The following is a 23,505-nucleotide window of genomic DNA, read 5'->3' on the forward strand; positions in this document are numbered from 1 at the left end:
CGGTGCTGGACGAGCCGGGGGTGCTGGGGACGCCGGTCTTGGCGAGTTGCTCGCGCTCGGTGGCCGAAGTGGGTTCCCTTCTTGCGGAGGGTCGTCAGCGTCCCCAGCTATGCCAGGCGAGGGTTGACCATGAGGCCGTTGCGGTTCTCTTCTTGGGTTGACCGGGGCGTCTTCCTGGGCCTCCAAGATGGGGCCGAGTTCGAAGCTGCCGCCGGCCATGTCAGGCTAACTAATGCAGAGGTTCAGGTGAAAGGCACCCTTGGGGAGATAACCCGAGTAGTGGAGCGACTTGAGCTGAAAGGAAGAGCTCGAGGCAGCTCGTATGTCGTTGAGAATGGAATGATAGCGAATGTTAGTAAGTGACTGAAATCAACACAGACGAACTGAGAAAAGATATGAAGAGAAGTAGAGAAATTCAGGACGCGAGAGGGGATGCTTCAGTCTCATATGTAAAGGTATGGTCAGAGGTATGCTGGGGGAAGGTCTAAGGCCGGTAGGTCGCAACTGACTACGTCCCGTCGACTGCGTAGGCAGCCAGGGAGGTGCGACCGCATGATCATAAGAAGCAGCTTTCCATCTAAGGGTCTGTATCGACGTTCCTGGGTCTTGGGCAGAAGGTTCGAGGGATACCGTGGGAGGTGGAACAGACAAGCCCGGCGTGAGAGCAACAGTATGGCATACATGGTTGGGGCAATCCTCGCCTCTCAGTCTCCTAAGCTGTAAGCGATGAAATAATCATAATATCTGGCCTGTGGAGGAGATAAAGGGGGAGGGGAGGGGGGATGAGAAAAATAAAATAATATGAATAATAATAAAACAAGCAAGCGCTTGTTCGTTAACATACATTTTAGTCTTCCTCGTTCAAGACTCGTCCAATGCATGCACGTTCCCGTCACATCATCTCATTTTCTTCTTTCCCACCTCTTCGTGGCCGACTACCTTGCAACAAAGTAAACGAAACAACATAAACAATAGAAACCACCAACTTGAAAAAACCGTTAGGGGGGAATCATGAGAGAAAGAAACGAGACCAGGCGAAACGAGCCAAGATGAAGGGGTGTCCATCCAAAAAGAACTAGGGAAAAAAAGGAGAAACCACCGCGTCCAACGGGGCGTTAGCCCGATGTTTCGACTCCAGGCGACAGTCTAGCCACCGATGGCATAGACAGGTCGAAGAAGAGCATGCCGACCCCCGCAGTTATCACTCCTTGTGCGACACCTTGCTCTTGAGCTTGCCGAAGAAGGCGCTCAGGCGGTTCTTCTTCTTCTTCTCCCCAGTAGCGGGCTTGGCAGACTCCTCGGTCGCGGTGCCGTTCGTCGCCGCCGGAACCTGCGCCGCCGGAACCTGCGCCGCCGGAACCTGCGCCGACTCCTCCTGAGGCGCCTCGGTCGGGGCCGCCGCCGCCTCCGCCTTGGGTGCTGCCTCGGCCGGCTGGGACGCCTGTGCTGCCGCCACGGGTTCCTCAGCAGGACCTTCGGCCAGGGCCTCCTTGAGCGTCTCCGTCTGCTTCGACTCCTCCTTGACCTGTTCTGCCTTGGACTCCTGCTCTTCGCCCACAGCCGCGACAGGCTTGACGTCCTTCAGAAGCTCCTCTTCCACTTCCTTCTTCTCCTCAACGGCGGCAGCGCTGGCGGCAGCTTCGGGGCTCGCAGACGCCGCCAAGATGGACGCCTTCGCCTCGGGCGGGACATCGGGAGCGACTTCCTGGGTAGCCTCCTGCTTGGCTTCTTCCGCCACCTCTGCCTTGGGCTGCGGCTCGTCCGCGGCCGCGGTAGGCTCGACCTCTTTGAGGAGTTCCTCCTCTACCTGCTTCTTCTCTTCGACCACGGCCGTGCTACCGGCGGCTTCCGGGCTCTTCTCTGCTTCGACAAAGGAGTCCTTCACCGGGGTCGGGACCTCGGGAGCGACCTCTTGCCGGATATTTTCCTTGATTTCCTCCGACGCCGGCTGCTCTTCGCCCACGACAGGCACCGGCTTGACCTCTTCAAGGAGCTCCTGCTCCACCTCCTTCTTCTCCTCGACAGCTACGGCGTTGCCGGCTGCTTCGGGGCTCTGGGCCGCATCGACGAGAGAGTCCTTCGCTTGTGTGGGGACCTGCGGCGCTACCTCCTGCCGGATGTCCTCTTGTTTTTGTGTATGGATGACCTCCTGTACAGATCCGGGCAGTTTCTCCGTCACACTGTCGGGGAGCTTAGTGGCGGCCTCCGTTGCGGCCGTCGTAGCCTGGTTCACGGCCTCTGTGACTTGTTCGATGGCAGGCTCAGCCTTTTCGGCGAGGGCGCCCGTGGCCGCCACGGCAGCGGCAGCGGCAATGCCGCCGGCTGTCGCGGCTGTCGCGGCAATACCCAGGGTTTCGGACTTCTCGGTGCCGAAGCCAGAGGTGCCCTCGGCTGTGGAGGGGGCCTCGGTCACGGCCTCCTTGAGTTCCTCCTCAACGGCAGCCTTTTCGGCGACCTCGGTGGGCTGGGCACTGGCTTCAGGCGCCGCCCCAGCCTTCTCCTGGCTTTCCTTGACGGTCTCGGGCACTTCGGCCTTCTCCGCAGGCTCCTCCGCAGACTTCTCGACAGACTCCTCCTTAGAGGCCTCGCTCGCGACGGTGACGGCGGGCAGGCTGGACTCGGGGATGACGGTGGCTCCCTCGGTCGTCGCGGGTAGGGTCGAGTTTTCGTCGGTGAGCCCAGGTAGACGGTCGCTCTTCTCGTACGACTCCTTATCAAGGGTCACTTGGGCGTTGATGTCGCCGGACTGAAGGGAAGGGGGAATTGGCTCGCCTGGGGCGAGGACAACGGGCGGCTGGGTGACATCGGTAGCAGGCAAGGGATTGATGCTGACGGGCTTGTCGAGCTCTTCAGCGGGCGTCTCGGGAAAAGTCCCAGGGGCGCCAACGGGCGTGGGTTGGGCCTCTTCTTCCTTGGGCTCCTCCTTGGATTCCTCCGCCTTGGCCTCGTCCTTGCTATTCCCGTTTTCCAAAGGAATGTCCTTGGCCAATTCGGCCGTCGTGGAATCAGGGCCCACAGAGTTCATGATGGTGACAGCCGGGTCTTGCATGGTGATCTGCTCGGGAGTCAAAAAGTTGTTTATGTTTCCCTCCTCGTCGGGTTCTTGTGGAGCGGTGTGATCTGTAGTCCAATTGTGGTCGACGACGAACTGGACGAGACGGGGAAGATGTCAGTTGATTATCGACGTGGTAAGGTAGATTCAATTCGAAGTAGGAGGGTGCGACGGGGGAGAAAGGATTCAAGAGGGTGAAAAAGGCAAAATGATGATAAACCTAAGCTAATTTGAGAAAAAGGGGGGTAGTGGTGCTGATGCGGTTAAATGCGCCCAGGACCTTGGGGGAAAGAAAAGAACGAAGGGGGGGCGATTGACGCCATTGTTGTTGCAGGGGTCTGAGGCTGCTCCACATTATGCGAGGGAAAGGCCAGGAATACCCTTGAAGCGGCTGGGCCCTTCCTTTTGCGCTAAGCCAGATGCAATCTCCCAAGCTGCTGTCGGAGTCGACGTAATCACCTGGTAGCCTCTGAAGGTGGGAGCTGGTCCTCTGGAGGTGGAGATTTCAAGCCGCCCGCCAATTGGGACGGGATGGGCCAGTTGCGTCATACTCAAGTGATCATGGTCATACCGAGCGAACTGGCTGCAGGGACCAGGAGTTCAAGAGCAAAAAGAGATGCAGAGACGCAGACGCAGAGTCCTCGCAGGCGCAGACGCAGACGCAGACCAGACCGCCTTTGGGTCAAGGCGGCCAAGGACGGGCATAGAGGGTGAACAGGAACGCATTTGGTAAACTCGTGACCTTCCGACCGAGCCAATCGAGCCACTAGGCCGCATTGATTCTCGGCCCATTGCTGCGTCTTCACGGACAAGCGCGAAGAGCAGGAACGCCTCGGCCTTGGCAGACGGTGGCCATAGCTTCGGGTATCGTGTGCATCCCGCTGATGACGGTTTGTTTTGGTAGGCGGGCTGCTAGGCGCTCTGTGCTCAGTGTGGTGTGTTCGCCACCAAACTCTGGGCAATACCTCATATGCCTCCAAGGGTAGAATGGGATCATTCCATGGGATGGGAGAAGGAATGAGGTGCCAGCAAACAAGAAAGCGAGGAAGAGAAGGAATGATGCAAGAAGAAGAAAAAGAGAGGCATGATGTGAGTGGAAAGAAGGGCATAGATTAAGACCAATACAAATAATAAGAATATAATAATAAGATGGAGGGACAAACCTTGTAATATAGCTTCTTCGAGGTGTCAGGAAGGATGACCGTCTTCTGAAATGTATCGCCGACCTTGTCGAGCTTCTCTGACTTGGTCCAATTGTCAAAGGTGCCGGTCACGTAGACCTCCTCAGCGGGATGGTTCCTATAAGAGGGCAAGGCAACAGGACGCGGTGGTTAGCGGAGAATTGTGGACGCTTTTTTGCAAAGGAGTCGAGTGATGAGCCAGCGCGTCATGGTTCGGTTCGGACGCTAAAATACTGGGACGCCAACTGCGGGAGACGCGGCAGCCGGGACTCGACAGTAAACCCCATGCGGCGCGTACGGCGTTCCAGGGAAGACGGGAAAAATAAGGGGAGGGTTGTATCGTAAGGATGAAGCTGCCGGTGAGACATACCACGTGAACTTGAAAGACGCGGCCATTGTTTGTACGTCGTATGTACCTACTTTCGTACGATTCGTGCGGTCGCGAGTGGAGAGGATACTTTTGGATTGAGGATCGGGTCGGGTTCACTAGACTCGATGGTGGGGAGACGGTGGGTTTTTGAAAAAAATATTCGAATGACTTTACAATTAGCGAAACGGCAGAATGGGCGGTGTGTGGTGTGTGTGGTTGGGGGTTGGGTTGTTGCGTGTGTGCGCTTGTTAAATGAGAAGGCGGGGGTAGGAGAGAATAGAATAATGATGGAGAAGATGGAACGATGGAGTGGGAGGAGAGATTAGGTACGAATAGATAAGAGTTGAGATAGGACGGGCAGGGAGCATTCGAGACCGAGATGCTTCGTATTGGCGAGGCGAAGGGGGAAAAGGGAACGACGTGAGAAGGGAAACAGATTAGGTAGCTAGGGAGGTAATTAGTTGGCTCTCGTTCAATGCTTCGATGACGACAACTTGGTGACAGGCTTGATTATTAGTCCTTTCGGGTTGGAGTGAGTGAATACATTGGGTCTACATTGGGTCGGAATCGGTCGGCGGACAGATACAAGGCTTGTTTCCAGGACTCGCTTCGGGCGAGAGCAGTTTCTATCGTACGTAAGGTATCAATGCTACGTGATTACATAGGATGGTACGATATAACTGTACGAAATAGACTTGTGGCGGTGTGTGACATCCTCGTGGGATTTGCAGAGGAGGATGTATTATGTACAGGGTACGAACGGATTCCGGGATGACATAATCATATGAACGTACAGCGTATTCGCACTTTGTACCTGCTCGGTATTACTAATACACGGCGCGACCCGCTAACACGAGAGGCCTTTCTCTAAAGCCTTTACTGCTGTTCGTCTCTCTCCTCTTGCCGACTATTCATCAGTCTTGTCCGTTTAATTCCATCCTTTCGAAGATAGAAGACAAGAAAAGCCCTTTGACAAAATCCTCGAATCCTTGCAAGTGACCGCTAGTTCTCCCGACGCCTACTACCTACTATTACTCCGCCGCCGATGCTACGTCGTTAGCTCCAGAGTCCAAGCCCACTTCTCCGGGGGACAAAGCATGTGTTCGGCAAATGCGGTAGCTCGAGCCCATGGACGAGTTGAACGAACCGCCAGACGGACGGCAGGCCTGGCCATCGTGGTGGACTCGGCCGGTTGACCACAAGCAGCCCCTGTTACGAACAGGTGCCATTCCAATCATGAAAAAAATCAATGTTGAATTTACTCAGTACTCCTTCCGCATGTCTGCTTCTACCGAGAAAAAAGAGAATGCCGCCCACATGCTATCCCTGGGTATGTATACGCATCATGTTGCCACCCCGTGTCTGTCTATCAAAATTATTGCAGCCTGGTATCCTCCAATATGCCAGGTAGCGGATCTATTTCCAAGCGAAGATTGCCTTCTTCATCCATTATCATCCAACTCATAACCATCGTCAACTCATGCTTCGTAAGTAATACAATGCGTGCCAATCGTGAAAAAAGAAGACTCTTCCCCTTGCCCTTCTATGCCGTCCATCTCAATGAAATATAGAGAGGGAAAAGAAAGGAGGAGGGCAGAAAAGACGAGAAAGGAGACGAATTCGGGGGAAAAAATGAGGAAACACTGTCTAACGAAGATGCGGGAGGATATATTGGGACCGGGGGAAGAAGAAAAGTGGAAAGGAACAAAAAGGAACAAAGGGCAAAATGATTGAACCCGGCGTTAGATCAAAAACCGACCCTTTCAACACACTCCTCACCCGTATCGCGTCCATTGGCAGACGGTTGCGCCCATCGCCGCGAGAGGGACACCACCGCCACAGCGTAGACTGGGCTGGTGTAAAATGACTGTCTCGGTGTCTTCTGAGATTGTAGCCGGAGGACCTCATACCCCCGGACGATGGCCATGTCGAACAACCCATACGACTCGATTATCGTCTCAGTCGGCGAGTCGGATCGATCATTGTCAAGGACATGGACATTTCGACGGGGGTCTCCTTGGCAGCTACCACGTCTTCCTAGACCCTCGCGTGATAGATAAGTCACGGCTGCGCGGCTAAGAAACGTTAGCAAGACCCGCGTACGCGCATTTTGAACAACCAAGGCCGGAGTTACCCTCAAAAATGCGTTTCTGACGTACTTTTCTGGACTGCTAAGCTCATGCAGCTGGCTACCCCTGACGCGATGGCCCTTGCCGCTGAGGTACCGGGTGGCCATAGCCGCCATGGCGCAGCGGAGTGCCTCTGCCTTCGGCGCTGCGTTCTCCAAAAGCTTCCTGTACACGACGGGGAGCAAGCGGTGAAACCTGTCCCAGTAGACGTCCAGATCGCCAGGGATGGCTTCGTAGGCACTCGCAGGAGGCGACAGCAAGGAACTGGTCATTGGGGTCAGGGCCGCCAGGGGACCAACCGCCACCTCCTTCTGGCGGCCCAGACAGGCTAGGGGGTTCATCATTCGGTCCGGCGGAAGCGCCGTCGGGGAGGAGACTAGAGTTTCAAAACAGTGAGCCGAAGCCGAAGCTGACGCTAGGATTGGGTTACCCACAATGCTGGAAAAGCGCTGCGGATGGGGGTCCAACAGCGCGTGATCGTCCGGGAAGTGCGACAGAGGCATATCGACCATTGACGTGTAGACATGGCTAGCATCGAGTGGCGGGGATGTCGAGTAGGGGAAGAAGACGGGCGTAGTCGAAGTTGGAATGGCATTGGGCCCGCCGGAGGGGCTATGGAGTTCTCGAAGCGGGTAGGTTGGAACAAAGCTGCCGTCTTGCCAGTCGCTGTTGGCTGTCGCTTCACCTGTTGGCCAAATACCTCCATGTCGCGAATCATCCGAGGATGTCGAGTACGTGCTGTCAGAGCCAGAAGACAACCACTCCGAGGCCTCCTGGTGGTGAGAAAATCCAGTGCGGCCGTCCACTGCCGAATCTCTCACGCTGGGGAGACCCTGTGTCTCGAGATATAGGTGCGGTGCGTAGGGAGATTGGCCGTAGTCGATGGAAGAGAATGCTGGTGCGACAGAAGCGGCTTCAAAATGATTGCTAGACGTCGGCTGCGGTGGCGTCATTGGTTGGTGAGGCGGTACGGAGGGCATTCGATACCCACTGTCATCGTATGGGGATGGGCCGGAGGAGGGCGGATAATATTCATGGCCACCACTCATCGGGGGAGACATGGATTGCTGCGCGCCGTCGGGGTGGCCCATGGGCGGGAAGGCTAGATTACCTGACATATCCGGTGCCATTGACATGCTCGCCGCTGATGAGGGCCCCGCAGCGGTGTTGTACCCAGCAGCCGAGGGTCGCATGCCTTGGCGACTCCCTCCTCTTCCCGTCGAATCTGAAGAGGTCCTACGGCTTTGGCTTCTGCTTTTGCTCAACTTGTCTCCCTCCATCTCGCTACAGGAAGTCAGCATGGGAAGACTCTGGGGGTTGATCCGCCAGCACGTGGAATGGGGACATACTGGCGTTGCTGATGCCGTTCCAGCAAATCCCTGCGATAAAAGGCTTTGTCGCAGCCCGGGACTGAACAGACGAAACGCGGATTGTCGTGGCTAAGCTGATGGCGTCTGAAGAAGGGTAGGATCGTTTAGCATGCTGTCTACTGTCCTGTACTGACGGGGAGGATGAGCTCACCTAAGATGTTCCGCTCGAGTGAAAGTCTGATCGAGGACGACAGAGGACAAGAGTCAGCCGGTCGTGTAACAGTCCGCGGAGACAGGGTAGGTGCGGGATTGTCCCTACCTTGGGAGGACAACACATGTCGCAAGTGTGGACGGGCACTCCCTTCTTTGCCCGACTAACTCGGCCCGTGATGGGTGTGAGCCTGGACGGGACCTCACCGGTGCCTGGCATGTTGGTAACGGGCCTCCTAGACGTTGACGTTCTGGAAGAGGTGGCATAGCCGGATGATGACGGTACAACGTAACCAGGGCCGTACCCTTGGCCTTGGTCTTGACCACCGTACCCATACAGGTTGGGATCCATGGATGAATCAGTGCTCGTATTGCCTGTGTACTGGTCGGGACAGCTGGTACTGGTGACGGACGATGCGCGCGAGTTCGTCGATGACCTGAGTATGGAGGGAGTATGTATGAGAGCAGATGGGCTATGCGTCCTGTTCTGGAAGTCGTGGGGAGATGTTGTGGCTCGTTCTCTTATAACATGACCAGGCAATGTTGGTAAACTGGGAGATGTCGTATGAGGTGATGGATGGAGTTGGGATAAGGTTGGGGTATTGCCCTCTTTATGCTTCTGAGAACAGTCGTCCAACTGGTTCTCATCTACATTCATGATGTCTTGTATGCTGGCCATTATATATGATTTGAAAATGAAATGGAAGTTATTTAAAACAGAGATGCAATGGGTGGTGCACGGGAGGCAACGGTGCTAGGCAGGTGGTAGGCGACGAGGATGAAGAGCCAAAGTTAGCAATGGCACAGCCGGCCGAAGGTGTTTCTGGCAATCGATGGAAAACGTTTCAAGGAGATGGAAATAACACCCGGGACGACGACGTAGACGCGATAGGCAACGGCAGACATAGGGTCAGCCCCAAGGGTGTCGACGCAAAGAAGGGTATGCGGGAGATGATCGGGAAAATGGCGGGTGGTGCAGAATGGCCGAAAAGGGGTCCCAGGTGGTGGTGGTGGAGGAGGAGGAGGAACGGGAAGGGAAGGGGCGGGAGAGCTTCGTCGATCCAAGTCTATCTAACCGTAATGCTGTTGGCGAGGAGGTCCCGAAAAGGAGAGAGAGTGTGTGTCCTGTATAGGTTTTCTCCATCTGCGATGGAACACGACGCACGTTGCGTTGTAAGATCAACCTTTATTTTAGTGCCGGGAGTGCCGCCCAGACCAAGGGACCAACGCCATGGTAAGCAGGAAGCGGAATGTTGACGTCGATTGCGTAGTCAGGGGCTGCAGCTCTTGACAGGGGAGCTGCGTAACATGCCTGTTCCTCGGGTCTTAGACGGTGCCACCATGTTCGCCGTTCCCATAGATCAGACGGGGAGATGATCCTTCTGGCCAACTCGGTCCCGTCGGGTAAGACCAGTCTTGCCGGTCCAATAGCGAGTACACCTTGCTGAGCAAAGTCATGGTCTCCGTCTGGGTGGGTGGGTTTCCCGCGATGGCGGGATGCAGGGATCTATTAAGAGCATACTTACTTTGGACGCTCGCTATTTTCGCTTCTATGCTTCTGTGGAGAGAAACGAGTAAGAGGGGCAGAAGAGAAAAGTACCATGCAGCGCGGCGAACTGGGACCATAATTAGAACTGCGCTGTTCTCAATGACCCTCCGTTTTGTGGATTGAGAGACCGAACTCCTCGCGCGTATGGCGTCTTCCCAATGGCGATCACTGGGTTGGATTACCAAATTTGGGCGAGCAAAACAACGTAGATGCCCGGTCATTTTCTGGCCACGAATGATTAGAAAGAAGACCGAATGAAAGGCAGGGGGAGGGGGTCTAGGGCCCAAACCGTATCCGTTTAAAAAACGACCGTTGGAATCCCAGGATCATGGCTGCACCTGCGCCACAGTCGCACGCTGTTGGTCTGCAGGTCAGGGGCAGAGCGTCTCGGCGGCCCCTAAGCGACCTTCCCGCGCATGCAGCTGCGCAAGTATATGTATGCACATGGCCTGCTTCTACACCAACTGGACGCTCCAAACATTCCAAAAGTGGCCCGGCTCTGACCAACTCGTAGGCAGCTGGTCCCCGGGCTGCAGAACGGCCCGCGTTCGCAAGGGATGTAATGTACTGTAGTTGTTCATGGAACAGCGTCGTTGTGTGGCTTCAAAGGAGAGAACAATGTTTCCTCATGGCCGCTCAGCCATTCGGAAAATAATATGGATACGGCACAGATGGATGCGGGAGGAAAGTGACGTGAGAGCTAACCGCTGCCGCCCATGGATACGTTGCTAGCACAGGGGCACCGTTGAAGGAATGACTAGGAGTGACCCTGCAACGCTAGAGTGAGCGAGGAACGGTTTGAGTTTGATTGGTGAATCCCTCGCCGATCGAGCTATTATCTGTACAACGTACTGTATGCGTTGACGTATCAAAGACGTGGCCGCATGGGTGTGATGAAGGGGTTCACATCGGGATGAGAAACGCTTTGGTCGCCGAGGATGATGGAGTAGTTGTAGTTACACGGAACAGCTGCACTGGCAATGCCCTCTACTGCCGCGCCGCGCCGACTTGGGCTTCTTCATCCTGGCGATGATCGGAGAGAAAAGAGTGGTGTGTGGTGTGGTGGGTGACCGGTGTGAGAAGCGATTATGATGCGGATGATTTAGTGGGTACGCTAGTATTGATTAGGACAAGTTTTATGCTGGTGCTGCTTGCTCTCGCTTGGCGGCGCTTAGTCCTATTTTTGGTAACAAGGCCGGCTATGTGTCACGTGACATTTTGTCCTCGCCGTAAATAACTGCACTGCTTTTGGTCACCACCATCTTGGCATGATGACCTGTCAGGTTCATCGAATGCCCATAACGGGGGAATAACGCGAATAGATGAGTTGGACCAGATACTCTTCAGTTCGAAATAGCAATCAAAGTCGCATTCGGGGAGATGTTTCTGTTCCTTTGTCATTTGGCTTTGTCGCATGCATGGGTCTTGAATTTCCTCGACCTCTGAGAACGAACGCAGGACAAAAACGCCGACCACCTTGTAACTTATGATTACTCTACAGATGCTGCATGGCCTGGACTCGATGCCCACTCGAGCATGTCCACAAAAAAGATCTGTTCTTTCCCGGACGTTGTCATTTGTCGTAGCCGGGCCAAGTTCCTCTCGTTGAAAGTGTGTCCCCCGCCTTGGCCGTTCTGTTGAACTCCGTTCGAGTTTGGCCTCCTTCACACAATGTTCTAAGGAGAGTTGATGCTACATGCACTCCGTGTCTCGGGTGCGCGAGACCTTCAACTGCCGAGGCATCGCCAAGAAGGATTCTAAACGGGTCGGGATTTCCAAACGTGACCCTCGCAGTATTTGACGGGGTCCATAACGGGTGCCAAAAAAGGCGAAAACCTCTTTCCATCCGTAAGGAAACAAAAACGGCGGGGGAATTGGTCGATGGGGACATGTACATGTAATCTTTTGCACCTCCTTCCCATGGAGCCACCCCCTTTTCTGGCCCTGTTCCCAGACACCGCCACCCCCTTCTTCCCGGATCGCCTCATGGATAAAGCTACATAGGCCTAACAATGTAGCAAATTGCTTGCCTTACCGAAGATCTCGGCGGGGCACCACAATGATTCATGTACGCTGTACGTTGTATGTGAGTTGGGCTAATGTCTGTAATATGCATCAGGTGCGGCAACACCTCTGCACTGGCTGATCATCACTACCGCGCTTAATGATTTATCTCGCCAACACCCAATTCAGCACCGTGGATAATCTTTCTTTTATTAGTTTGGCGGTTCGCTCGCTTAGGGAACAGGATAGTCGACACGGGTTCCCGACGTTCCAAGAACTCCTCCGGCCCCCCGCATCCCATACTTGGGACACTCTCAAGATAGCATGCCTCGAGATATCCATCGATCCACTACCGGCAAATCTGTTCTCATACCAGTTTATCAAGCGTATGTCTGGGATGGTTGGGCCAATAATCAAGGTAAACTCTGCGCAACGCCTCATCGCAATCGAATTCGACCTCCCGTCCCCTAGCGAGACTAGCGATATGCCCTGGAGCCCCCACCCGCGCCATATCTGCAGGCCTACCTCGACCGTCTCCGCTGGGCGGACCGAGCCGGGCTGTCCACAGCTTGCCATGGGGATGAAACAACCAGCCCCCATCCGAGACTGATGTCCCGAGGCGCTGGATCGTTTTCTTTTTGTCCTCTGGCCCTAGTGTCGTTTGTTTCAGAGGCGTGGCGAGGAGAAAGAGTTCTTTCAAGTCTAAGCAAGCCCAGTACGGAGGCTGCCTTGCCATTCGAGCCGCACTGCAGTGGCCGGTTGACTGCCACCATAGGCACGAGAAGTCGGGGACTGGAGGGCATGCAGAAAAAAAAAGAAAGAGAAGGGGTTGGCGACATGTGGTGTCAGGGCAACTCATAGAACCACGCTTTCCCCTTGAACCCACGAGCTACCCCTTGTAACACGTATGGGATCGATCCCATCGCTTGGACTGTCTGGCCCGCATATAGGACCGATCCTTCCAGGCCAATCCACTTCGGATCTTCGGATCTCGACTTTCCAAGGGCCCCTTCATCAATCGCGTCTTCGCCACTCGTGTCCGATCCTTGCTGCCCCCATCACCTCCCGTATCTGGGTGAACAGGTAGACCTTTTCCCATTGGGGCCGCTTCAAATATCGTGAGACACGAAACGAATGCCAGTAATCCCTGAATTTGGACCCCTTCTTTCTTCATCCCATCTTGCCTCTGTACTCGTGGAACCGCCCGACCTCTAAAGCATGCGCCTGGGCGCTAGGGGCTACCCGCTGCCCGGCTTGCCTCGCGTGGTGTGGTGTGGTGTCCTGTGTTAGTTGCTTTACGAATACGTCGCTAAACTTGAAGAGGAAGAGAAAAGTCTGGTCTGTCCTTCATCGTCGGCCCCGTACGGTCCGGTCCGTGCGTGTCACGTGCTAATGTACCCAGTTTCATCCAGTCATACTTCGTAGGGCAGGTACTGGCTTCTAACCTTCCATCTACCGTCTACCGTCAGCAATTTGGAAAACTAACGGGACTCGGAGCTGGCAAAATAACGCAGGCCGGCATGTCAGTTTCCTCAGGGAAAGGTGAGCAATAGGACTGTTGGTCCACCATCCAAGTTAACGTTGGATCTACCGAAGACGATCCGACCCTGGACAGGTCACCATGATGGAACACACCGGCCAGCAATACAAGGCGTAGCGGTTGCGAAACCGTGCCACGCGAATCTTTGCATTCACCAACTACCGAGCAAGCCGCCATCTCTTTTCGATCCTCCCAATTACTCGTCTTGTGTGGGACTAGTCTCTTTCAAATTCCCTGCGAGACGTACCTACCGACTTACATATGTATCGACAAATCCCAGGCTACCTTACCTCGTGATACATCGTGGTCTTGTATCGATCGTCTCGTCATGCAAAGCTCTCCCTTTCCCCCTTGCGTCTTGCCTTTCGGCCGGTGACCCATTCCCTAACTTGCAGCTTGCTCCAATCTAATTCTTTCAGGCGTTCGACTAGGCTGCGATCCCCGCTTTCCGCGATCGCCTTCGCCTGCTCAACAGGCTCTCGTTGGCTGTTCAACTTTCACTCCCTTGGGAACCGGGAGACCTTCGGGTGCGCGCAGCGGTGCGTGGACTGCGACGAGGTTCTGGAGATATCTCCCCAGAGGCATCTTTGGATTGATTTGGCATCTTATCCAACGATTCCGGCCGGGAAAGTTGATCCGCGTCTCGGCGGGTTACGGAGGAATCTTCCGTGCCCGCCTCTGTAGTTTCAGCCAGGACGACACTGCTTTCGAGACGAGAGCTCTGCTCTCCATGTTGAATCTTCTGCCTTTTCGGACTGTGTGCACGGCTTTCATCGTCGGAGCGCCTCCTCTTCGCAAGCTTTGGCCCGGTTCCGACCTCGCCCCCTTCGGTGTGCGTCATCTCTGCCTCAATTAAGGGAATTTGATCAAGGACCCATTGGACGAGATGCCTCTGAGAAACAATATCCTCTTTTGCACCGGCGTAGACGGACGTCCGTTTAACGAATTTTCTAACGCAGACTTCGCGTCGAATGAGAAACTCTAGTCGTTTTTCTGCGGCGATCAGTGCTGCCGAGCCAGGCCGTGACATTGGTAGGCGCTTCTCCTCAGGAGTAAGCAATCTCTCTGAATCTGTCCGAGTCTTCGTGTGGACATTGGTGGCAGCCGATTTCGCCCACTCGACAGCCTCCCTGGCCATGCGCTCCTCCGAGTCGTCTTGCATAGCGCATTCCAAGGTCCGTATGGATTCCGAAGACTCGCCAGGCCTTAACACATTCGAGTCCACGAGCTCTTGCCAGTCCTTATCATGAGCCGGCTTCGAACGCTCAAATTTACTAGTATACCGGTCGAGCCACCAGTACTCGAAATTCAGGTACTCGATCCACGTGGTCAGCTTGTCCTGCTTGCTCGGGTCTTCGTGTAGTTGGAAAGAGCGAGTGAAGTGGTGCCGCCCTAAGCGCTCCCGCACTGCTTGGGCATAGTCATGGAAACTTCTGCAGTCACGTTCTCTGCAGATGGATCGCTGCAGTTGTCGCACCACTTGATGCTCATTCCAGGCCCATTTCACGTGTTCGTCATGTTCTTGCTCTGTCATCATTCCCCGCCAGTCCCATTCCTCTTCTGCATAGGAACGATTTCTTGCCTCGACGTACGCAGCAAACTCGTCGCCAGGGTCTTCAAGTCCCCTATTATCTTTTTGCCATTTACGGAAATCTTGCCACCTAGCAAGCTGCCTCCGGAATAAGTCACGCGGCTGCACGCGGCTTGACCAGTAGTAATCCCAACATTCTCGTCGACAACGGTACTCCCATGGTCGTATCATTTCGCGATAGTCGCCAGGGTTCTCGAAAACCTGATCTAGTAGGTCGATCGAGTATAGAGGGTGGGCATCCTCTTTACGGAGGTTGTGGTATGCCCGAATCTCTTTTCTCTTATCCTTGGCCTTCTCCCAAGCGGGAGTTTCCGGTATTCTCTCGCGGATCTCTGGTCGGCCTAACGGAGGCGTGTCGTTGCCATCGGATACATCACGTAGGCGTGCGTCGAGTGTGTCAAGATCAAGCGGCCGAGAATAAGTCGTAGGACTCTGATTCAAGGCCTGCCCCTGGGCCCTGCTTCATCATCAGAACAAGCATGACCAAGAAGTAACAGGAAAAGCTGAGCAGGGACTGCTTACTCGAGTCTTTTCGCCAGTTGGATCCGTTCATCTTTCGACAGTTCATCCCATCCATCGACGGGAAGCTCGATTGTACCGTCCGCACATCGATGCTTCTCCATGAATTGGGCTAGTTCGGCATCGCTAAAGGCGACGAGGTCGCGAATGGAGACCGTCGTGCGTGTGGGCTCTGCAGACGACATTCTGTGACCAGGAGTAGGAGTACGGAGCGGCAGCACACCGAGGGTATATTATGCGCTGGCCGCAGGTAGCTCGCAGTTTTACCGTGGTTGTTTGGTGTTTGCTTTACTCAGCACTCCTGATCATCTGGCGGTTGCCTTATGTAGCTGTTGTTGTTGCGTGGTGTGCCGGGCCTGGCCTAGCAGGCAGGAGCTGCCGTGGGCTGCTACGCTAGCCCACAGGTAGCCTCTTTTAGAGCCTCTTGGCACAACTTATCACACCTTAGGCGTGCTTTGGGTATTAATCACGTTGTACAGAGCGGGGCACCTACGTTGTACAACGTACCAATACGTGGTACGTACTGATCTGGTGACCCGCCCACGGAGCCAATTATATCAAACGGTTGGTCTCCCTTATCCGAGGGGTCTATCCGAGGGGTCTATCCGAGGGGTGAGGGTCTATTCTTAGATATGCGCTCTTCTGTTGACGGACAGCGTTTACATTGACGTTCATGAGCTGCATACCATGATATACATATAACACATAAAGGCTAGGAGAAGGCCATATTGTACTGTTCAGAGAATCTTTACTCACATGTTCTGTCCATAATCGCTTCAATATGGATGACGCGGATCACATTGCCTACATATACCCCGTTCAGCACTCATGGAAACTCGCGGAAAAGGCGATCAGAAATACCCCAGGTCACCGACCCCCCCAAATTGTGGAACCTAAACCAAAGGCTCAATATAGTCGTCGCGCCAGGGAGCTTACAGCTCCGCCAGAAGACGCCCCGGCTTCCTCAATTCTCCCATGTATTGAGCTCAAATTTAGCCGCATCCCACGAACCGACCGTGGTATCGTCTTCGGATCCAGCCCGAATAGTGACGTCGTTTTGCCATACGAAGGGGTTTCCGGCTGTCACTTCAGCATCACCTTCGAGGACACTAACAACCTCATCGTCAAGGACTGGGGTTCTCTAATGGGAACCGAGGTCACTTACAATGGGCAAGGGAACGGAAAGCGAAGAAAATTTCAATGGATCGTCGCCGGCCACCGCGCTCTTTCGGGTATGAATGACATTGTCGTCATCGTGCAGGACGTTATTTCGTTTCAAATCGTCGTTGCAGGCTACGATACAAGATCCCAGGAGTGCGCCAAAAAGGTCCGCCTGTTCCGTCAGGGCAAAGCAACTGCCGAAGATCTTTTCGGGGACTTGGAACTCGTAGGCGAAACCAGGCGCCCGACGGGAACCCACACGCCAGGCACAGGACCTATCTATCTGAAGAAAACGCTTGGCGAGGGCAGTTTTGGCGTCGTGACGCGTTATTGGAACGTCAGCACCGGCGAAGAGTTCGCCGTCAAAAAGCCGTCAGCGCAGGTCGTTCGAAGCCGAAGCGTCAATAAGACTGCCTGGATGAACGAGGCACGCGTCATGAAACAAGTTTCCCATGTTCGTCTACACGTACCCGTACCGTCCGTCTGGTTCGATGGTGTATAAGGTCGTGCGCTAAGATCCAGCAGCCCCACATAGTGAAGCTACTTGCATTCGTCGAAGACCCACATCCCGAATTGCACCTCGAATATTTGCGGGGCGGGTCTTTGGAGCTCCAGCAGAACCTTTCGGCTGGGGAGGCCCTTTCGGTTCTCTCTCAATGCTTGTCAGCCCTCGAATACCTCCACACAAAACAGCCGCCGATCGTGCATCGCGACATTAAGCCAGCCAACATTCTTATACAACGCCGATTTCCAATCCACGTCAAGCTGGGGGACTTTGGTCTCTCCAAGCATAGTTACGATGTACAGACGTTCTGCGGCACTAGGCTTTATCTGGCGCCGGAGATCTACCTTAGCGCACGAGGTGTGAAAAAGGGGTACACCCCGGTAGTCGATGTCTGGTCTCTCGGCGTGGTGGCATATGAGCTGCTGTGCGATCTTCCACCTTACGAGGATGAGTACACGCATGATGGGACAGCCTGGTGCGACAAAATCGTCCAACACTTCCAAAAGGACTGTAGACGGAAACCCGACGAGCTGAGACAATTTCTATTAAGTTCCATGGTGGTTGTGGCACCCAGAACTCGGCTAACGGCGCGCGAGTGCCATGATAAGGTCGTACTCTTACCCACTTCGTCGGAAGGCGATTCTCAGACACCTACGCAAGCTTCGTATGCCGGCAAGGAGAGCGCGACGACCGATTCGTACCCGGAGGACAACGGAACCACGATCCAGCGGTCGAGGTTCGCCGCAAACACCGACTCGATCTCAACCATCGACGCCCGTAGGTACGTGGAGTCAGACGCCTCGGCCGCTGGACCTTCGGGCAGGGATCGCAAGAGAGCAGCGACACCCACGTCATCATCGTCACCATCGTCGGCAGGAGGATATTACAAGCGACGGCTAAGCAGCACCGCCGCAATCCTGGATGAATTCACCAACTACTCCGAGGACCCACTGAATCCCTTTTTCGTTGGTTCGGCCTTGGCGTCATTGCCAGGCGGAAGAGAGTCGGACAGTTGGCCAAGTCAGTCGTCTCGTGATTCAATGCGATCGAATCAGCCTAGGAACGCGGAGGGTGACCGAGGTGCTGGGGCGGTTCCACAGCATGGGTCTAACGTGCCACGGAGTCACCGTCGCAGCCACTACACCAAGGGGGGAGACTCGGCGCCTCGGGGGCAGCTTGATGACGAAGAGTTGTTGCTGGCAGCTCTATTGCAATCTTCGAGCCGGGCTGGGTAACCAAGGATTCAGTATCTGCATTTAAACATAAGAAGCACGATAAAAAGAGTACGTGTGTGTAGGTAAAGGTTTGTTTATAGCTGACCCTACAAAGAAGCTCAGGATGAATTCATGAACAAACAACGTACACAATACAATAACCAGGTGTGTTGAAGCAAACGAAACAATACCGACACTGACAGCACGAAAAAGCGTATCGCAACATAAAAAAAAAGTGGGAAAAATAAAAAGACATACAACACCGGGTATTCGCTGGTCGTCACCGACCCAACTACTAATCCGGCCCTCACTGGCTTATCTATGGGAGAGCGGACGGGATCCCGAGCTTTCCAGTGGGTATGGTCGTATGTGACAGAAATAGTAAAGAGAAGCCCTTATAAGGGCGATAGGTTGAAAATAAGTGAACCCAAACAAAGATAATACTAACATATTCGTATATGTACGAATAATACCGGGCATTCGCTGGTCGTCGCCGACCCAACTAGTATCTGGAGAGCGGACGGGATCCCGGACGTTTATCATGCTACGGCAAAACATCGGCAATGCGAACTCGATGCCGTAGCCTAGCCGTCCACTCTGCCGTTTTTTTTGCTTCCAGAGAAACGGATCCCGGAGCATCGCGGGAACGGCGCATGAGGTTTTAATCCAACTCAATTTACAAAACTAAAAGGAGGTCTTGATTTACCTCGACATCGACACTTAAGCAGACTCTTCTCACGGACCCGCTTACCGCCCATGTCCTAGCCGTGCACGAGTTGTCAACACGGCCTGCCATTGAAGTGCTGCTATGGTTCTAGCAAGAAACTTGGCTTGATCTCTCTATTAACCTCCCCAATGTTTATATCCTTCTAGACGGTGCCGACAGACTCCTCAGATTAAGCGTACCGTTCTCTGATGATTTCCAAAAGATCTTGGCCTTGGGGATCGTCTTCCAAAGCAACGAGGTGACCTCTCGGCCGCGGACCCCTCCTACGCTCATAGCGATTGCGGAAGATGTGCAACGACCCAAAAGCGTCCCAAGGGTCCACGCGCCGAGCGTATTTCTCGGGAATGAGAGGTAATGGAGGTGAAATCTCATCACTCTCGGAGGCTGGCGTTGTCAAAAAGGTGTACAAGCGGTCCACTTGTTCTTCTGAGGGCTGGAAAATGAGACGGCGGCCCCCATTCGGGTAAAGGAAGACATCGTGGCACTGAAAGAAGGCATATGATCATGAATTAGCCTTCGAGGGCCCAACCATGCTTAAAGCGTCTGGGAGGGATTCAACACATATACGTACGCCCATTTCGTCTTCTCCTCGGTCAAAAAGCACAACCCCGCCGAAGAGGCGTGATTCAGCCCAATAACCGACCATGTCGGCGACGCCCCTGGGATACTGATCAAAGGCGTCGTAGGCAGGATGAAGAAACACGGTTGGAGACCGTGGGGGCTGAGGCGCGATTTGCCACCGGGGCGTCGAAACGTTCGCCGGTGTCCAGGCATGAGCGCCTTTGTGGAAACCTCCATCATACTTTTGATGCAGGAGAGCAGCAAGGTCATGACATGCAATAGCTAGCATTTCTATCAGCCGCAGCTTAAAGGTTCGCGAACCCAGCGGCGAATTTTCATAAGCTCTAAGAACCTATTACGGCATGCGAATTACCTCAAGCCGGTTGCAGAGACACATGATCGGGGAGGGATATGCCAACCGTTGAATCAAACGCTAGATGCTCGGGGTGAAGATCCGCTCGGAATTGTCGCGCGGTGTCTAGGGTGCCCGGGCAAAGCTCGCGATGCGCCTCAATGATGTCGTGACGAACTCCACGATAAGCATACCAGGTATCTGCCGTCGGGATCCCGTCAATGATCTCCGCGTACGTGTGCTCCGCGATGCTTGTGTGTAGCAGGTTGGCGAGGGCGGTGGTGAACGCGCCGTAGTGGCCGGCATCGACATCTTTTATTGAGAGTGACATTCCGCTGACAGCTTCAAGTGTGCTGGGCGTCTTGTCTTTTTCGGCTTTTGAGAAGGAACTCTTTGAGAAGGATAGAGAGGGCTGTAAATAGTGGTATTCCTTATAAGGGCGATAGATCGAAAATAAGTGAACCCAACAAAGATCATACAAACATCGTATGTAATACCGGGCATTCGCTGGTCGTTACCGACCTTACCATTACTAATCCGGTCCTTTAGGACAGCGGACGGGGTATCAGCTGTACGAAGTACGAAGTACTAAAGTCGCTGACTCAGCTTGGCGGTAGGAAACGGTGACCGGGGCTCCCGGCGCGGGAAAGTGGGGCCAACTCGTTACTATTCGCGAATGACTGTACAAACGTACGAATACGTAGGAACTCACTCCGATGTCCCGAATCAGACCGAAGCACACCACACAGGAAATAATTATTCCGACTGGGCGGAATGGACAGCTCCGTGACTGCCTCTCATGGCCGTGGCATCAAGGAAAAACGCAGCAAAATTCCAATGGCGTATGTAAACTCGCTCGTCATCTCGTGGGGCGGGTTCCGTCTGCCTGGGGGACTTATCGGATTGTGAACACCATATAAGCTGGCTGGGGAGCCCAATGCCTGGAAAGTTGAAACCAGGAACGCCGACGCGCACCTTTCTCTTTGGCCTCCTAACCGCAATCATGAAGTCACTCGGCTTCCTTTTCCAGCTGGCGCTCGCGTCCGTCGCGTCCGCCATGGTTCTTAAGCGACAGGGCACCACCATCACCCTCGAGGCCGAGGATGCCGTTCTGTCAGGCAGCACCGTCGTGGCCACTGAAGAGGCCGGCTTCAGCGGTACGATATATATTCCTCGCTCATCCGGTTTTCTTTTTCTTGACAACTGTTACTCATTGGGAACAATTAGGTACCGGCTACGTGACGGGTTTTCAAAGCCCGGAAGACAGGATCACTTTTGAGATTCAAAGCGATACGCAAAGGTTGTACGACTTTACGATTCGGTATGCCGGCATCTACGGCGAGAAGTACACTTCCGTTATCCTCAATGGCGGCGCGAGCGACCAAGTTCATCTTCCCGCGAGTGAAGGGTTTGAAGAGGTTCCTGGAGGGCAGGTGCTCCTGGAAGCCGGCACCAATACGATCGACATTGTCAGTAACTGGGGATGGTGAGCAAGCCTTCGTCTCGTTTTCTGGTCTCTTCGCGACAGGGGTAGAGCGCTCATATACAGTGGCATAGGTATCTCATCGACTCCATCACCCTGTCGCCCACGGCTCCTCGCCCCCCTCACAACATCAACCCATCTCTAGTCAACCCGAACGCTGATGCCAACGCCAGAGCCCTCTACTCGTATCTGCGCACCATCTACGGCCAGCACATTTTATCCGGTCAGCAGGAGCTCGAGTGGGCCGATTGGATCCAGGAGCAAATCGGCAAGACACCGGCCCTCCTGGCCGTGGACCTGATGGACTACTCCCCCTCTCGCGTCGAGTACCAGGGCGACGTTTCCACGGCCGTGGAGGATGCAATCGAGTTTCACGAGCGCGGTGGCATCGTTTCGATACTGTGGCACTGGAATGCGCCCACGGGTCTTTACGACACAGAGGAGCAGCGCTGGTGGAGCGGCTTCTACACCGACGCAACCGACTTTAACATTGCCGCGGCGCTGCAGGACACCACCAACGCCAACTACACCCTCCTCATCCGCGACATTGATGCCATCGCCGTTCAACTGAAGCGCCTCGAGGACGCCGGGGTCCCGGTCCTGTGGCGCCCGCTGCACGAGGCCGAGGGCGGTTGGTTCTGGTGGGGCGCTCAAGGTCCCGCGCCCGCCATCCAGCTCTGGCATATCCTTTACGAGAGACTGACCGAGTACCACGGTATCAACAACCTCATCTGGGTCTGGAACTCCGTGGCAGACGACTGGTACCCCGGAGACGAGACGGTGGACATCCTCAGCGCGGACGTTTACACGCAGGGTAACGGGGTGAGTTTCCTTTGCCTACCTAGTTTCCCACCATGGCCTTCTCCTGCTGACCGCGTTTCGCTGTGTAGCCCATGTCGGCTCTGTATAGCCAGCTCATCGACCTCGGGAACGACCAGAAGATGATTGCCGCCGCCGAGGTCGGCGCAGCTCCTCTGCCTGACCTGCTGCAGGCGTACGAGGCTCACTGGTCTTGGTTCTGCGTCTGGAATGCGCCGTTCATCAATGATCCCGCATGGAATAGCATTGAGACCCTACAGACGGTATGAACTGTGTTTACTTATCTTACGCCACTGTATTTCGACGAAGTGCAGATAAGCTGACATTGACTTTTTACCATAGATCTATTATGACGACTACGTTCTCACTCTGGATGAGATTCAGGGGTGGAGATCGGGTTGCTAGAGAGCGTGCGTTAAGTATGGTTTTGGGTACGGCACGAAATGGCCTCCCACGTAGGACACCAGAGGACAGAAAGATCCGCATGTATATAACCAAGGTAGCTAACAGTCCGAAGGAGAGTCCACGGCATTGTTCATATAAGTCTTCGACAGGCCTACCTTTGAGATATCTTGAGGGGAGGCAGGCTTGCCTTGGGATCGCCTACGAACGAAGAATGATTGCCGGACAATTGGTGACCGGTTACTAGTTAGAAGTAAATCCTCACGACCACCAACCCCAAAGGATGGTGACTTGGTGTCCGGGACCCCTAGATGATATGTAACATTACCTTATCCCTTGGCTGACAGCTACCCCATGAAGATTTTAACCAAGTCTACTCTGTTATACCTACGAAGTTAAGAGTACCGGTAACCCGCATCCCCCTTGTTCGGTATCCCGCCGAAGTGATCCAGAATTACAGTGGGTCTCTTCCTATTTAGGACAGATCACCAAGTCCGATCGTGGCTTAGGAAATTATAGTCTACGCGCGGCGCCACTTCTATCTAAAGTCTCGGTATACCATAAGACCATAGACACGAAGATACTAAAGCCGCGAAATTACTAAGACGTAGACTTCTATAAAGACTGGAATTCCCTTATATTATAGCACGTTTCCTAAAGCTAATTCCTTAACTATCTAGAACCGATATTCGTAATTTTAGGGTCTTAAAGAAATGAGTCGTCCGGTATATACCTATAGTACGTTGTATTTGTATACTCTGTCGTGGAGGTACCTTATAAGTATCTTACTACTATGTTTAGCTAGGAATATACCTTAAAGATATTT

The 23,505-nt window shown here is 54.1% G+C and overlaps 7 protein-coding genes across 7 annotated transcripts; 3 read left to right on the plus strand and 4 right to left on the minus strand.

The window, feature by feature from the left end:
* Positions 1-777: 777 nt before the first annotated feature.
* ACRALDRAFT_1061381 (carbohydrate-binding module family 48 protein) lies at positions 778-4,988 on the minus strand. Its single transcript, XM_071016418.1, has 3 exons — positions 4,604-4,988; positions 4,216-4,351; positions 778-3,148 (listed from the first exon to the last, which is right to left on the minus strand). The coding sequence occupies exons 1-3, from the start codon at positions 4,627-4,629 to the stop codon at positions 1,202-1,204; spliced, it is 2,109 nt and encodes a 702-aa protein (XP_070877175.1). The 5' UTR covers positions 4,630-4,988; the 3' UTR covers positions 778-1,201.
* A 1,421-nt stretch (positions 4,989-6,409) lies between these two features.
* Positions 6,410-7,884, minus strand: ACRALDRAFT_1074867 (uncharacterized protein). Its single transcript, XM_071018292.1, has 3 exons — positions 7,167-7,884; positions 6,763-7,108; positions 6,410-6,678 (listed from the first exon to the last, which is right to left on the minus strand). The coding sequence occupies exons 1-2, from the start codon at positions 7,866-7,868 to the stop codon at positions 7,073-7,075; spliced, it is 738 nt and encodes a 245-aa protein (XP_070877176.1). The 5' UTR covers positions 7,869-7,884; the 3' UTR covers positions 6,410-6,678; positions 6,763-7,072.
* Positions 7,885-8,969: 1,085 nt separating this feature from the next.
* On the plus strand, positions 8,970-9,617 carry ACRALDRAFT_2032937 (uncharacterized protein; the record flags this gene model as incomplete). Its single annotated transcript, XM_071020718.1, has 1 exon — positions 8,970-9,617. A coding segment is annotated over exon 1 (335 nt), but the record flags the coding sequence as incomplete, so codon positions are not given.
* A 3,825-nt stretch (positions 9,618-13,442) lies between these two features.
* Positions 13,443-16,139, minus strand: ACRALDRAFT_1092157 (uncharacterized protein; the record flags this gene model as incomplete). The annotated part of the gene is made up of 8 exons (XM_071019596.1): positions 13,443-13,831; positions 13,867-15,396; positions 15,459-15,641; positions 15,677-15,709; positions 15,755-15,784; positions 15,858-15,878; positions 15,980-16,056; positions 16,119-16,139. The coding sequence occupies 8 exons, from the start codon at positions 16,137-16,139 to the stop codon at positions 13,672-13,674; spliced, it is 2,055 nt and encodes a 684-aa protein (XP_070877178.1). The 3' UTR covers positions 13,443-13,671.
* A 97-nt stretch (positions 16,140-16,236) lies between these two features.
* On the plus strand, positions 16,237-18,512 carry ACRALDRAFT_1092158 (uncharacterized protein; the record flags this gene model as incomplete). Its single annotated transcript, XM_071019597.1, has 2 exons — positions 16,237-17,110; positions 17,152-18,512. 2 exons carry the CDS (start codon positions 16,237-16,239, stop codon positions 18,354-18,356), a joined length of 2,079 nt encoding a protein of 692 aa, XP_070877179.1. The 3' UTR covers positions 18,357-18,512.
* Positions 18,513-19,196: 684 nt separating this feature from the next.
* ACRALDRAFT_2119270 (uncharacterized protein) lies at positions 19,197-19,975 on the minus strand. The gene is made up of 2 exons (XM_071023807.1): positions 19,634-19,975; positions 19,197-19,546 (listed from the first exon to the last, which is right to left on the minus strand). The coding sequence occupies exons 1-2, from the start codon at positions 19,910-19,912 to the stop codon at positions 19,232-19,234; spliced, it is 594 nt and encodes a 197-aa protein (XP_070877180.1). The 5' UTR covers positions 19,913-19,975; the 3' UTR covers positions 19,197-19,231.
* Positions 19,976-20,846: 871 nt separating this feature from the next.
* ACRALDRAFT_1061386 (glycoside hydrolase family 26 protein) lies at positions 20,847-23,058 on the plus strand. The gene is made up of 5 exons (XM_071016419.1): positions 20,847-21,132; positions 21,203-21,461; positions 21,533-22,280; positions 22,349-22,540; positions 22,620-23,058. Exons 1-5 carry the CDS (start codon positions 20,979-20,981, stop codon positions 22,680-22,682), a joined length of 1,416 nt encoding a protein of 471 aa, XP_070877181.1. The 5' UTR covers positions 20,847-20,978; the 3' UTR covers positions 22,683-23,058.
* The last annotated feature ends 447 nt before the right edge of the window (positions 23,059-23,505 follow it).

The sequence above is a fragment of the Sodiomyces alcalophilus genome (genome assembly GCF_042370955.1).
Source record: "Sodiomyces alcalophilus JCM 7366 unplaced genomic scaffold ACRALscaffold_2, whole genome shotgun sequence".
Classification (NCBI taxonomy): Eukaryota; Fungi; Ascomycota; class Sordariomycetes; order Glomerellales; family Plectosphaerellaceae; genus Sodiomyces; species Sodiomyces alcalophilus.

Bases quoted from the DNA above. Each gene is read 5' to 3' on its own strand.
- ACRALDRAFT_1061381 (XM_071016418.1), bottom strand. From the start codon at position 4,629: ATGGCCGCGTCTTTCAAGTTCACGTG. The intron at 4,352-4,603 runs GTATGTCTCACC...GCCCTCTTATAG, and splicing joins GCGTCTTTCAAGTTCACGTG to GAACCATCCCGCTGAGGAGG. The intron at 3,149-4,215 runs GTTTGTCCCTCC...CGTCTCGTCCAG, and splicing joins CGAAGAAGCTATATTACAAG to TTCGTCGTCGACCACAATTG.
- ACRALDRAFT_2119270 (XM_071023807.1), bottom strand. From the start codon at position 19,912: ATGCTAGCTATTGCATGTCATGACCTTGCTGCTCTCCTGCATCAAAAG. The intron at 19,547-19,633 runs GTACGTATATGT...GCCTTCTTTCAG, and splicing joins GAGGAGAAGACGAAATGGGC to TGCCACGATGTCTTCCTTTA.
- ACRALDRAFT_1074867 (XM_071018292.1), bottom strand. From the start codon at position 7,868: ATGTCAATGGCACCGGATATGTCAGGTAATCTAGCCTTCCCGCCCATG. The intron at 7,109-7,166 runs GTGGGTAACCCA...TTGAAACTCTAG, and splicing joins CGCAGCGCTTTTCCAGCATT to TCTCCTCCCCGACGGCGCTT.
- ACRALDRAFT_1061386 (XM_071016419.1), top strand. From the start codon at position 20,979: ATGAAGTCACTCGGCTTCCTTTTCCAGCTGGCGCTCGCGTCCGTCGCG. The intron at 21,133-21,202 runs GTACGATATATA...GGGAACAATTAG, and splicing joins TGAAGAGGCCGGCTTCAGCG to GTACCGGCTACGTGACGGGT. The intron at 21,462-21,532 runs GTGAGCAAGCCT...ACAGTGGCATAG, and splicing joins ATTGTCAGTAACTGGGGATG to GTATCTCATCGACTCCATCA.